Raw genomic sequence first — 15,169 nt, forward strand, 5'->3', positions numbered from 1 at the left:
TGGAGAAAATATCAAGAGAGGAAGTTTGGGCCTCTGCCATCCATTTTTCACTCATTTAATTCAAAGCCTGGGGTTTGGGATACACCTAAATCACTATCTAGCATTCACTTTCTTCAAAACAATGTTAATAAGACACATGGCTGCAGAGAATTCTCAGTTCAGTACCATAGGCACCGCACATACTGTCCTCAGCATTGTCATACAATTATCCTCCCTTCTTGTTAAAGCCTCCAACATCTGCCTTCATGTCACCTCTCAGTTGTCATTCTGTTTCCACTGCTACGGTCCCAGCTACAACACTGCCTTCTTTCTCAGCTGGGACATCCCAGCTATTGGGGCCCGGCCCTTAACAACCCTTCCCAGGAGCTGGCTGCTATGTATGCACAGGCCCATCCCTTCTTTTGAGAGTCTTAGGAATGAACATCATTGTCCCTTTCCTGTCTGTCCATAGGTGTCCCTAATGTTGTACTGAAAGAATTCAGGTTGGGTTAGGCTTGAAATGAAGGTTATCTCTTGCTTTCAACCAGAGAAAAGCTTCAAAAACAGAATCACATCAGGCAGAATTCCAGAATAGGGCCTTGGAAGGAAAGGAAAGAGATAATAATGGAAATCACTTCCTTGAACTAACCCTTAGATCTTATCTCCCTCTAAATTTAAGAGGCTTTGATTCAAATCTCAATTCAAACCTAGTCTCTACCTTTCCCGAGCTCTGTGACCCTGAGCAAATTATAGCACCTCATTGTCTCAGATGTGTCATCTTTAGACGGAAAAGACTGTGGCTGCTTCATGTCACAGCTCTCAGATCAATCATGGCACTAGATGCAAAGATGGAAGCAGGATGCCATAGGCCAATGGGTTGTCATTACGTAGGGCCAAGAGTTTTGTCAATCTTACTTTATAAGAAACATTCACCATCCTAATTAACTCTAGAAAAGTGAGATAGTCCTCAGGCAAGGCAAGGGGCTGCTAAAGAAATTTGTGTGTAGGTATAAATATATAAATATAAATATACTTACATAAGAGTTTTCTGATCAAAATACAAATGCACAAGCATGCGTAATAGTCAATCACATTATCATCATTTATTGTATACTTTATTAACATGCCATATTAAGTGGTAAGGAAATACATGAAAAGGGAAAATAGACAATCCATAGGAATGATTTAAGAAGGTTATCATTAAGCCAAACACTGATAAATTGTTATAATTTTTTTAAAGATTGAAAATAACTTGTACAAAAACCAAACAGAAATCTTTCTTTAAAAAAAAAACAGATTTTATTTAAGAAAAAAATCTTGAATGATTGAGAGATTGATTTAAGACACATAAAAGCATCAAGTTTCATGTGGACAGTGCTATCATTTGAAATCTAGAGTACTAAGAATGTATTTTTATAGCAACTGTTGAAATTTAGTGGCATTTTTTTTAGTGTCCTTAACTTTTTATGACCCAAACAAAAGCACAAATCTGAAGGTAAAACACCAGAATTTTACATGGAGGCAGCTTTTTATAGACCTCATCATCTGAAACAATAACTTCTCTTTATAGGAAGATCATGCACACTCTTCTTGCAACAAATTGACTAGTAAACTAGATCTTCATAATGGTCTTAAATACTTTTTAAACTTTAAGAGACTCATTACTTGGTTTATGAGCATCAGAAAAACATAATGGTATTATGGCAGAAGCAAAGTAATGAATTCTTTTCATGGCCAACATGGACTTCAGTTACTTTTTTTCCTCATTTACAGTACAATTATTTTGTTTGTCACAGAATATTAAAACAATTGGATATAGTAGTTTGAAGATATCCAAAATGTGAATGAATGCTCTTTCAACTCCCATTTCTGGGTTATTTCTATTGTAGTTGAATTTTGTGAAAACCTAGGGATTGAACTATAGAAATAAATACGTACTTATTATTAAGTCACATATTTTAAGTATCTTTGTACAGTCCATTTTCCCCTAAAAATGTAACCAATTTCAAAGAATCTATTCTTTGCACATTTACTTTAAAATAAGATAGAATAAAAGGACATTTGGATATTAAGCGGTTGATATTTAATGAGGTAACATGATAGCAACATAGATGTAGTGAAGAAGGAAACAGAATCTCTGGCCATGTGGCCAATATGAATAAAAAATAAGAGAACTGGGAAATTTGAGACTAGAGTCAGGGCAACAGCCTTGAGAAGGACAATGAATTTAACGTAGCATAGCAGTTGGAGTATCATGTAGAAGTGAACCAGGGCATCAGTGGAATGCAACAAATAAAAGTAGAAATCATGGTTTGACAGTTGTCTTTGTTCTAGCTAATGGTGTGATGTAAAACCTAAGGTTTAAATAAAAAGAAACAAAGTTTTGAAAAAGAGTATGGTGAAAATGAGCCCTGAAGCATGATCCCTAGGTGGGTTCGGAATTGGGTCAGAATAAACACAGAGGTTATCTTAGGACCCCACCCAATCAGCAGGCTCCTAGAGACAACGCACCCAGTTGGACATGATGACCAGTCTGAGGCAGGACAAGGATGGGCCCAACCTAAGAAGGAAGAAATGGAGAGGATCCAGGTCATAACCAAGTCAGTGGCCCCAGTCACACATGACTTAGTGATTTCTTCCCCACGAGACCCCAGTAAGTAGTCCTGATAGCGAGGACAGCACCTATGCCGTAAATGCCGTATGCATCCAAATCGACTATAGAGTAAACCTGGTTTGGGTTAGTTTGGCTTTACTTTCATCATTGTCATCGAATAATCTGATTTCCAAAGCTCTGAGTTCTTGAACTCTATTCTGAAGCTGTAGAAACAGCTAAACCTGAGGGACTCCTACTTCAAGCCAAGATGCCAAGATGGAGTAACAAGGTCCAGATTTACTTCCCTTTAAGGCAGAATAATAACGACAATAAAATAACCTAGAGAAATATAAGAAGCAGTGGTTTTTAAGACACCAAGCATTAGTCAGTAAGGACAGTGATCTCTGAGAGACAGGAAACAAGCAAGATGGGTTCTCTGATTGCCTCAGCTCACTGCCTTGAGTGAGTTTGCCCACCATGGCAGCAGGACTGGAAACCCCAGATGAGCTCAGCAGACTCTGAGCTAAGGAGATGGAGCTGGGAATCTGGGGAGACAAAGGTGACTAGAGTTCATAGGACAGAATAGCAGCGAGGAGAAAACCACACAGAGAGAAACCCTAGAGATCTGCAGAGGATCCTCCTCAAATATTCTGCAGGGACCTATCGGAGTGCATGCATGTGAGGGAAATGCCCATGTCTGAGGAAAGAGCCTCCTGCAATTAGAGAAAATGAAACTTGGCACTCATGTAAGGATGGGTATAGTGTGCCTTCCCAAGAACCAGACAGGTAAACCTCATAATTCATGGGCCACTGGGAAGAGTGCTCAGGAGGGTCTTGCCTCCCAGTACTAAGCATATAATTAGCCCTGGACCAAATATGATCCAGTCTTTCCTATCAAATCTTAGAAGTAAGATCCAAAAATAGCGATCGTTTCCAAGTAAATTAACTGAATTCTAGAACAAAGCTTAAAAATATCTAAAGGAATACAAAAAATATGCAGCACCCAACAGATTAAAATTAAGAATGTCTGACATCTACTTGAAAAGAACCTTACAAGCCAATTGAAAAGAAAATGTAATTCATAATGAGGAGAAAAATTAATCATTCAAAATCAACTCAGAACTGACGCAGATGTTAACATTAGCAGACAAGTGGTTGCTATAACTGTATTTCTTGTGTTCAAAAGTTAATTAGAACATGGAAAATTAAGTAAGACTCAAATAAAACTTCTAGAGTTATAAATACAATGTCTGAAATGAAAAACACATGGGATGAGATTAGTAGCAGGTTAGACATTGCAGAAGAAAAGATTAATGAACTGGATAGAAACTACCCAAAATGAAACACAGAGAAAAAAGAAGAAACCACAAATTATCAGTGAACCTCAAGTGGCCTGATATACGTGTAATTTGAATCCCCAAAAGAAAGGAGAGAGAAAGGAGAAAGAGAACAGAAAAAATATATATATTTGGAGTCTTAATAGTTGAAAATTTCCCAAATGTGATGAAAACCATAAACTCACAAACCCAAGCAGCTCAAGGAAACCCAAGCAGAAGAAGCATGAAGAAGCTGCACTAAGGTACATCATAGTCACAGTGCTCAATATTGGTAGTAAAGAGAACATCTTAAAATCAGCCAGAGAGTAACATTGTATGTCAACTGTACTAAAAAATATTGTATATATTATGTACATATACATATATATGCATATGTATTAAAGCAGCTGGAGAAAAAAAGACTTCTACATACAAAGGGAAGAGTGACAGCTGATTTCTCACCAGCAACTATGCCAGAGATAGGACAGTGAGGCAACATACTGAATCTGCTGGGCCCCATTACATATAAAGTTGATTCTGGTTTGGTGTCTAGCAGGCACAGTCTGTTCTTAAAGGAACCCCTGGGGCACGTATTATACCTATAACAGTTGTAAAACAATCAGTAAAAAAAAAAAAAATCCCCATTTGAGCTCAGGTTAAGACATGGGCTAATCTGGGAACTGGCATTATTAATTACCTGAGCAGTTGGGGCAGAGGGGATTCGAACATAAAAACTTCAGGTTAACTGTCCCAGCACAATCAGAGCTATGGGACTCAGGACATGCCACTCAGTATTCTCTTCTTCCAGTCCTGAGGACAAGCAAGTATTTGTAGGCTCTGCACTGGGTTCCAACCCCACACACAGGGACCACAGATTAAAGGACTAGTTTGGCTTTAGGAGAGACTAGTCAAAGAGCATGTGATCACTTCTGAGCCCTAACAGCATTTTTGTAGGAGTGGTTAGAACTTGCTGGCCCTATAAAAAAATCTCAGTGGCTTTGATCCTTTTTATATAGTTCATTTCAGTTGGAGAATGCTGTTCTTAAATAATAAGCATGGATTCTAGAAATCAACCTGATCTTATCTTTCATCAGCTAAACATGTTTTCATCTCCAACTGTGAGCTGTAAGCTGGAAGACAATTGCCATAAGAAGCTGAGTTTGACTTGGTACCTTCCCCCTGGTACCTTCCAATACAAAAACATGAAAACGAAAAGTTCAAAAACCATTATAGAAGCTGTGATAGGAAAATATACACAAGGGTGTATATATAATGCTAGTGACTGTAGCAAAGAGACCCCAAATATGCAAGGACTAAAACAAGATAGAAGACAGAAGTTATTTTCTCTGATGTAACAGATAAGGGCAGGTGTGAGGAGGGAAGCTCCCCTCCCTGAATTACTTCACCAATGCTCACAGCTGTTCTGCCGTCTTCAACATTGATTTCCAAGGCTACTCTTGTGGTCATCATCTACCAGCAGGAAGCAGAAAAAGAACACAAATCCACAACCAGAAATATTATCTTATGAGAGTCAAGGTCACACCTCTCACATAATCTGGGCTCAGCTCTTAGCTTTCAGCAGACAAATGCTTTCCATACACTCATACACCACTGACAATGAACAACAATTCTCCAGCATTATGTAGTCTGAATCCAGATTCAAGAAAAGCAACATTCTCCATTGTCAAGGGACAGAGATTTGCTAATATATTCAATTTATGTTACAAAATAAAACACTTGATATCATAGTAAAAACCAATGGCACTCCCATTACCTTACTACCCAGGGCTTCAACAAAAGCTATGCCTTTTATTTGCAAGACTGAAAGGGTTTATATCAGCGTGGTCCCTCCAGGCTGTGTGTAATATCCCCGGAATGACATGTTTTCTGGCTCCAAAGGAAAAATATGAGATGTAACTCCCTCTCCCCACGAGGCACCATATTTTTAAAGAAGAAAAAAAGGGAGGGATATATTAAAGGAAAGGCTTTCTGATTTGGGATCTAATAAGTGAGGATGAAAAACAATTAAACTACTTTTATTTTCTGACATTGAATAAAGAATCACTGAGCCCGCCCCGCCTGCACTTCTCAGTCAATCATCATCATTGTTGAAAAAACAGGGGTATAGGCAGTTTCATTTGAACCCCCATTCTTGTGCATCTCCCCTCCTCCATGGGATGTTTACACAGCCCTGTCACTAGAGAACGTGCAGGAGTCTCAGAATAAGATCTGTGGCATCCTTCCTCTCAGACATGTCATGCTTGTGATCTAAGAGTCACATTCTGTTGCCCAGAAGGCATTTCTAAATGCCATTTGCACATGGTGAAGACATATTTGATAACATTACCCAAAAACACACACACACACACACACACAAAAAAAACAAAAACCAAAAACAAAACCACCTTTCTGTGTTCAAAAGGGTTCATTCTTAAAGGTCTGTTTTTTCATTGAGAATTACTGATCTCAAGATGGTTTGAGAGTTAGGTGGACAGGTATACATGTTGCTGTTGGTTGAATGAATGCTTCCCCTACATCACTTTTACGTGAGCTTGACCTTCTTTATTTGTTCCTACAACGAAAGTATATCTAAATGCTTTTCCCCTGGGAACTTCTCTTGCTTGGCCATTAATATTTTCAGCATTGCATAAACACTTGCAATAAAATTCAGTCTTTGCACTAACCTGACTTACATTTTCAAAACACAAACACTTTAGATATGCAATAGCTGCCATTATGTTCATTAAAAGTTTTATTTACTAAACTGAGTTACTGGTGCAACGACCCAAGGGAGTTCTTCTCTAGTCCTCCTCATTACAGATACAACTTTTTAAAATGGATTTTGAAAACAAAAATATATAATCCTGCAACAAGATCTGAATTTAAACAGCGGGCCCTGAAGTCCTATGTCCACCGCAACAGAACCGAGCACGTGAAGGGCCTTGTGGTAAAGCTGCCCAGTTGCTTCATGAATACTGTTGTAGTCACCAACCATAGTCCTGGATGAACGTGGTAGTTCAGATAAAGTTCCACACTAGAGAGAATAATGTGAGGTGTGCAGCAAAAGCCACACCATTTCTGAATATTTTGAACGTTCTTATTATAGTAAACTGTCAGTTAAAATGAGACTGAGTAAGCAAAAATTTGGGGTACTTTCTGCCCTCTTACCATGAGAATGAGACACTGTAGTAAATAACATGGTATCATAAACGAATTCAGAAACAAATTTCAAAATCTTGGGTAATCTGTGTGAAATTCCTTGCAACGTATTACTCATTTTACAGCTGTAGGATTTTAGCACATTGGGGTCCTGTGACACTACAGGATGCTAAAATGCTTCCGAAAGGTGAAATTACATTTGGAAGAGTTTGGTTTGAAAATGTGACTTTTCTTTACCAATCAAAAGAAAACGAGGGGAATTTGATAAGGGAATTCAATGGGAAAACAATCATGCAACAGAAAACCACTTAATTGCAGACTGTACTTCTAAAGCAGGAGAACTTGGAATATAATAATAAAAAATATTAATATTTAATATGAATAGAGATGTTAATCAACAAATTCAGAAGTTTAGCACTATCATGGGTTCAGACTCTTAATAGAATATTTAGTACTGAAAAGAGAACACTATCCCTGGTTATTTAGCAAATTATTGGGATTTCATAAGAGGGAGAAGCTAGTTACGTTACCGTATTGATCTCCTTTTAGGAACATAAATCAGCCTTAATTGAATCAGCTTAACCAGGGCAGAAATTTTTTTCCTCTTTATGGCTGGGCTGGAAATTTAAAAAACAAAGTTCCAGGGATGCCTGGGTAGCTTATTTGATTAAGAGTCCAACTCTTGATTTCAGCTCAGGTCATGATCTCAGGGTTGTGAAATCAAGCCCCACACTGGGCTCCATGCTCAGCAGGGAGTCTGCTTGAAATTCTCTCTCTCAGTCCCCCTCTGCTCCTCCCCCCATGTGCGTGTGCACACGCACACACTCTCCCGCTCTCTCTCAAATAAATAAATAAATAAAATCTTTAAAAATGAAGCTCCTGAGATCCACATTAGATTGATGTAGTCTGAGTTGAAAGCATTAGAAGGTGTTGACTTCACTTTATTACCAAGCTCTCCATATGGACAACAAGGAACATTATTGGACAAAAACTCGTGTAACTTTCTTTGTGTGATTCAGTGTGGGTTCATCTCTGAGCTCTCATTTTGTCCAATACAAAAAGGGAAAAAAAGAAAACAAACCATCTAGACATTTCTAGGTAAACTCAATAGTATGCAGCTATTTCTCAGTCTCTTCAGGCTTAACACTTGGCCATATTGATGTTTGTCAGCCTTCATCCTCTCCTGCCCCCTGCAGTTGATGCTAAACTTGGGGTGGGGGGGCATGTCTTGCAGGCATATCCCTGCAGGGGACAGGGATTGGGTGTCCATTTCTCAGTGTGGAGTCATCTCTTGTCCTAAGCCACCTCTCATCCAGGACAAACTTCCTTGTCCTGTTGGGGTCTCAGATGGGATATGACAATTGGTGATGGACTGTCTCTGGTCCAAGGGTCTCTCCTGGCCCACACCTACCCCTCCAACTATTAAGCTCCCCCAAGATGCAGCCACATCCGCTCCTTAACCCTGGCAGGCACTATCCACACTGTTCACAATGGGGCACCTGGGTGGTTCAATTGGTTGAGCGCCCAACTTTTGATGTCCGCTCAGGTGATGATCTCAGGGTGGTGAGATCAAGCCCTGTGTCAGGCTCTGTGCTCAGCATGGAGTCTGCTTGAGATTGCCTCTCTCACTTTCCCTCTGCCCTTCTGCCTGCTCACACTCTCTCAATCAATCAATCAATCAATCAAATCTTAAAAAAAAAATCCAACAAAACTCAGCATTCACTGCTTTGTGCTCTGTCCCATCCTGACAATAGCAGTTGTCATTGGGCCAAATAATGATGGAGCCTTTCTCCAGGAAGAGCTATGAGCAAGGAGGAGGAGAAAAACCTTTACTAGCTTGAATTGCTGTCCCATCACATGTGTAGAAGCGATCCTTTCCTGACACAAACAAGGCCTTTCTCTTTGTAATTCCAATTATAGACAACTTCTTGTATCAGGTCTGCTAAATCGGGGCAAGCTGCTTCTCAAGACTAAGTTGAAATGTCCAGTAGCTCCACTGACAGCACTCAAAGACTCCTTAACTCAAGAGTTTCAAGGTGTGCCAAATAGGTTATTGCAAGTCCAAAGTAATAACATCAGTTATTAAGCCAAGATTAAGTGGTGCATTTGTAAGGATTATATCAACTATGAGTGCAGATGTGTATAACTTACACTGCCTTTTTGAGAGGCAGATGAGAATGATGGTCAAGTACCCCAACCCTGGGACAGTGCTCTCTAGGTTCAAGACCTGGCCGAGCATCTGCAGGCTGTGAAGCTTTGCTGTGGCTCCCTTTCCTCATCTGTAAAGGATGGAAGTAACTGAAGTGCCTACCACATAGGGTTGAGATGGGGATTAAGTGAGTTAATACATATAAAGTCATTAGAGGAGTACCTGACAATTGGTTTAATTGTTAAGTTTGTTTTTGCTGAAATATTTTGAGGGCTCATAACTCTCCTGAGATCATCATTGGGAAAGCATGTCACCAGGAACAATTTGAAACATATCTGTACTCTTTTCTCCTGGACCAGATCCTCCTCCTTTTCTTCTTCCTTGTCCTCCATCTTCTCTTCGTCATTCTCCTCCTCCCCTTCCTTCTCTTCCTCCTTCCCCTCTTCCTTCTTCTCTTTTTGAATCGTGAAACATCCTCTCTTCAGCTCATGAACCATTTTTCTTAAAGGCATCCTGGTCCACGCCCTTCCCCCTAGAGTGGCATGCTCAGTGCATAATGCTCTCATTCCACTTACAGAAAGTTAAGGTCCCATCCAGAGATCTCCACCTCAACCACAATGAGTTATGATACATTTTTCTCTCTTGTTCAGCTATTCTTATGCCAGTGATACTCCTACTTTTGTTTCTATTACAAAACTCTTAGCAACCCATACACCTTTCCACCACCACGGAGGCTGCCATGCTTTCCAAGGCAACTCACTTCCCTTCTGGAAAACCTGTGTATGAGCTTTGTGTTTCTGTATTGAGGGCACCTATGAAACAGTCCCCATTTCCTGAATACTTTTCTCTCTTTCAGCCACTGTACCCTTTTACTCCGTCTTGCTGGATTTCATGTAGGTTACACACATGGGTTACACATGATCTACTCCAAGACTACTTAGAAACCATCACTGTCACATAGCTTTGCATGTCAAGAAAACTTGTGGAAACTTGCAACATGTCTTGAGTGAAATGTAAATAATTTATTTTGAGTTGTCTCATATTGAGCCAGTATTGGGAATTTTCCATATACGGTTGACTCTTGAGCAATATGAGTATGAACTGTGCAGGCCCACTTAGTCATGGATTTTTTTCCAATAAATACAGCAGTACTGTCAATGTGTTTCTCTTCCTTATGATTTCCTGAATAACATTCTCTTTTCTTTAGTTTACTTTATAATAAGAATATAGTATAAATACATAAAACATACAAAATATGTGTTAATCTATTGTTTACATTATTGGTAAGGTTTCAGGTCAACAGCAGCTATTGATAGTGAAATTTGGGGGGAGTAAAAAGTTTTACACAGATTTTTGACCACATAGGGGGTCAGTGTCCCTAATCCCTGTGTTGTTCAAGAGTCAACTCTACCTACAAACCCACAAAACTAAATGTTTCACAATAAGAGTTACTGTCTATGTATCACTAATGTAAGATCACATCCATTATCTGATTATCTATTTCCCCTTAGGGAGAACATACCACTGTTGACCATTTCCTCATTCCAAAAAGGCATATCTGTACTTCATATACATTTTCAGCCATACACAGACATTTTTTATTACTCTAAAATCACTTCCCAGAAAGCTAAAGCGTTGTCACTGTTTTCCAAACACCAAGTCATCTTTCCATCCAACATGGGAGGGATGTAATAGCTGAACTGCTAAGAAGATAAAACAAAGTCAGAGCCTTCCTTTCTTGGCTCATTTCAGATATGGCCAGGTTCCCCTCTGTCTATGTTGGGAAGGATGGAGGGGAGGGCAAGGCAGCATCTGGGAGACTGAGCACAGAGGATGAGGTGAGAGAGAGGTGATGGCAAAGGAGGGAGTATCCTCAGCATCATAAAGAGAAGCAGATGTGGAGTAACAGGCCCAGGCACAGGTGACCCCTGTGGGCAGATTATTTAACATGTTTGTGTCTAGATTTCTTCATCTGTAGAATAAGACTAACTAATGCCAACCTCCCTGGGCCCTGGGGAACTAGATGAGATCACTGATGTACAATCTAGTATCCCGGGCCTGGAGTGAAGTGCTACTGCAAAAGAGGTCCCCTTAGGGCTTATGCTTCCTGCTCAAGTTCCCAAGAACATTCCCTGTGGTCTCTTAAAACGTCCCGAATATCTCCCCAGCATTAAAGTTTATGTTTGATGTTCATCTTACTATATGTAGACGTTGACCCTACATTTGATTTCCCTTCTCTTCTTTTTTCTAGCTTCCCTTCTTAGTTTTAGGGAAGAAAGCCAACCATGAGTGGGCTGCGTAAGCTCAGGTTTCTAGTTTTTTCCAGGCACTGGAGACAAGAAGGTTCACAGGTAGTGGAGGAAGTGGATGAAAATCGTATCTCAGCATGTCAAATTGCAAGTGAAATTTCCAATGACACTAAAGGAGGTTTTGTGCTGTCTTCATGAAGGTCCTTCTTCCCACGGAGGGGATATCTCATCCAGACACCCAAATTCCAATAAGCAGCTGCCAAACCTCGAGGTTTTTCCATGTCTAAGACTTTCTGACTATAGATTTCTTTGCTCCCTGAGAGTGGGGCTGTGAAATAGTTCATTGCAAGTAAGAGGTGCTTTAGTGAGTTCTCTCTGCTTCCCCACCCCCTCAGGCTTCCTAGAGCTTGAGGCACAGAGTGGGTGCAGGAGAAAAACAGACAGTATGAGTTGATGGTGATAAGAAACTATGTGAATATGACTTCTGACGTAGGACAGGATGAAGTTGTGTGTTTTTTTAATCTCATATTTCATGCAGGGCTGGGCTGAGGATGTGGCAGGCATGGCGTATGCCCTACGTTCACTGCCAGAGGGGGCTCCCTGCCTGCCACAGGTGAGAGCCAGCTCTGGGGTGCCTGCCCCAATGGGGAAGGGGGATGGAGGGGCCTGGTGGGGGAGGGGTGGGGACTTTCCTCTACCTTTGGTGGTCTGCTGGAGGACTCTGCCGCAGAAGAATCCAGAACTTCATGTTGTGAATGTCATTTTCTTAGCTTGGGAATGAAATTGCAACAGACTAAAAACCCTTATATCGCTTGATTTTTATAGTGCACACTCTTCTCTGGAACACCATACAATAGTATAAAGTATATATATAAATGTCCAGAAAGTCTGGGCCTACCTGCATTCCGTTAAATGAATCTGAATGCTTTGTCATCCTGCTGTTGCAAGTACATTTCAGTAGTAAGATTAGCTGTGTTACATTAAAGCCAACCACCACCAATCCAAAACAAATTGTCTTACTGTAAACAAACTGTCTTACTTTATAAATTGGACATTGAATGATGGCCCTAGACATAATACATTTTGATCTAAATGTTTTCTTGAAATTCTCTTACAATTTTTACTCTTGGTTTTAAAATTTTAAATGTCATATTTACCTCTCATCACCCCTACCTTTTTCTGACCCCTTTCCTTATTATTATTTAGCCAAGACCATATTGGCAGTATGGTTGCCAACTCACCTCCGTGCCCCACCTCCAAATACAAGTCTCTTTAAAAAAAAAAAAAGTTATCTACTTTCGACCTTTTATCATTCTCTACTTTTTCTGGGGTCCTTTTTTATTCCTCTTCCCGCCGAAAACCAGCCCTTCCTGTCCTCCACCTCCGTATCTGAAAGCATCAAGCACGCACGTCACGCAAAGGGTTTGCCAAGTCAAGGACAGCAAACACTGGCAGCAGAGAGATGAAGCGCGGTTACCTGATTAACCCAGAAACCTCTATCATACACAGAAGGCAGAAGATAAAGCTAAGACAGTTCAGTACATGCCTACCACATTGAACCCATCCTACCACTAGGTCTTGATAATTCAACCTTCTTGGCTCCTATAAACAGCAGTCTGAAAACCCACACGCGCTATTTACTGATAGGGTTTTCCCCCCCTCGGCTTCTAAGGTCTTTGCCTTCCCTCTTGTTGCAGTGGTCAGTCTATATCCGGGCTGCTGTCCGAAAAGAGAAAGGCCTGCCCATCCTCGTGGAGCTGCTTCGAATAGATAACGACCGTGTGGTGTGTGCGGTGGCCACGGCACTCCGGAACATGGCCTTGGACGTCAGAAACAAGGAGCTCATTGGTATGTTCTCTCCCAATTCACAGCAACTCAGATTTTAAGTAGAAAATATTTCCTGGCAGGGTGCATGTGGTCAAAGCCATAGGCAGGACATCTGCACCTGCAGAAATAGTGCGTTTATTAGAGGCTGTGTTTTCCCAGCTGTCCCTTCTGCTTTAAATCCAATGCGCTGATTTATCCTTTAGAATTCAGAGGAAAATGCGACGTTTGTTGACATTCCTAATCCTTGCAAATTAAAAAGGACCACAGTGCTCAGCACTGGATACCACTGTCCTGAGCTTCTAAATCTCTGTCCAGTTGTTTGTTTGCTTTCCACATGGTGAACTGGAATTCTAATGGATACACGCCACACCTCTTCCCCTGTCTGTTTTAAGATTCATTTTGGATTAGACCACACCGGCTCTTGAATCCTATTTTAAAAGATTTATCTCCCTCTAATTCGCTATTCAAGAAATAGGAAGGATGTTTTCTTAATGAAGCATTCAGGAGGTCATATACTCATCTATTCAACAAATATTTATCCATGACCTCCTTTGGTCCAGGCCTGTTCTAGGCCCAGAGAGCGTATCTGTGAGCCAAGCAGATAGGAAGCCTTGCCCTCGTGGGGTTTACATTCAGGAGAGGGGAGAGGTACAACGAACAAAATACACACATGAACCCCGTGTGTGTTAGAAACCTTCCACAGGGTAAAGGAAACTATAATTGTGAGGCTGCAAGTGTTTTTCATTGAGATGAAGTTCACCTAACATTACATTCACCACTTTGGAGTGCGCCATTGCGATGGTATTTAGCATTTTCACAATGTCACAACTCCAGTTCTAAAACATTTTCCTCGCCCTAAGGAAAACGCTATAGCCATTAAGAAGGCATCGCATTTTCCCTCCTCCAAGCCCCTGGCAGCCACAGTCTCCTTTCTGTCCCTGCAGACATCCCGATTCTGGATCTTTCATGTAAATGGAATCATATAATATGCGAGCCTTCGTGTCTGGCTTCTTTCACTCAGCCTAGGGCTTGTGGTTTTAACTGGGAGGTCAAAGTCAAGATAGGAGTTGTGGAAAGGTGACATTTGAGCAAAGACCTGAAGGAGGTGAGAGTGGGTCGTGTGGATATCTAGGGGGGGAGTACAAACAAACTGAAGGAGAAGCTTCTGCAAGTAGCCGCTGGTGGGGAAGCTGGGAGCCATGCTGTGGGGTCAACGTCTTCAAAGGGTCTTATGTGTCTGGTGCAGAGTGAGTGGTAGGAGCCCAAGTCGGAGAGGCTTCCTGGGTCCTCCCTGTGCAGATGAGAAGATCCCAGGCCAAGGCCATGGATGCGTGGAGAAGTGGTCAACCAAGGGACCCGCCCAGGGAGAGGCACAAGCCTCCCCACAGACATTTGTCCGCCTGGTAGGGCATCTGAAATTAAAGAGATGATTCCAGTAGTGTCTGTGGTCGGTGCAGCGTGAAGCCTGGCAAGCCTGCTTACAGGTAACAGGGTCAGCGGAGTTCGGGAAGCAGGGAGCTGGACCACCCACCACACCAAAGGTTCACGTTATGCAGCCTCTGGGCCGGGGGAAAGGGAGGAAGCAGGTGAGCATGGCAAAGGAGCAAGATTCCATTCCTGGGGCCGTTGGAGTACCAAGCGTGGGTCCTAATTTCATCCACAGATGTCACATAAATACGTGGGTCTAGTTCTGCTGTCCTCATTCCTGAGCACGGCGTGCTAAGCCATTTTGGGATCTGGAAACCAGCCACTTTTTTTCTGCCATTTCGTAATACCCATCATATCCTCCAATAAAAACAAAAGTATCTTCGGACCTTCATCCATTTATTTATTTGCAGGGAACCGGACTTCAAATCTGTGTCTAATAAATGCAGTGGTTTTGTTAAGCTCGCAGTCT

At 41.3% G+C, this 15,169-nt stretch overlaps 1 protein-coding gene across 1 annotated transcript in view; it reads left to right on the forward strand.

The window, feature by feature from the left end:
- CTNND2 (catenin delta 2) overlaps positions 1-15,169 on the forward strand; it is an 896,858-nt gene that overhangs the window by 782,692 nt on the left and 98,997 nt on the right. Inside the window, exons 17-18 of the mRNA XM_044916688.1 lie at positions 11,984-12,058; positions 13,143-13,293. Of these exons, the coding sequence (XP_044772623.1) occupies positions 11,984-12,058; positions 13,143-13,293 (226 nt within the window). The remainder of the gene's footprint in view (positions 1-11,983; positions 12,059-13,142; positions 13,294-15,169) is intronic.

Source organism: Neomonachus schauinslandi, chromosome 7 (genome assembly GCF_002201575.2).
Source record: "Neomonachus schauinslandi chromosome 7, ASM220157v2, whole genome shotgun sequence".
NCBI classification, from domain to species: domain Eukaryota; kingdom Metazoa; phylum Chordata; class Mammalia; order Carnivora; family Phocidae; genus Neomonachus; species Neomonachus schauinslandi.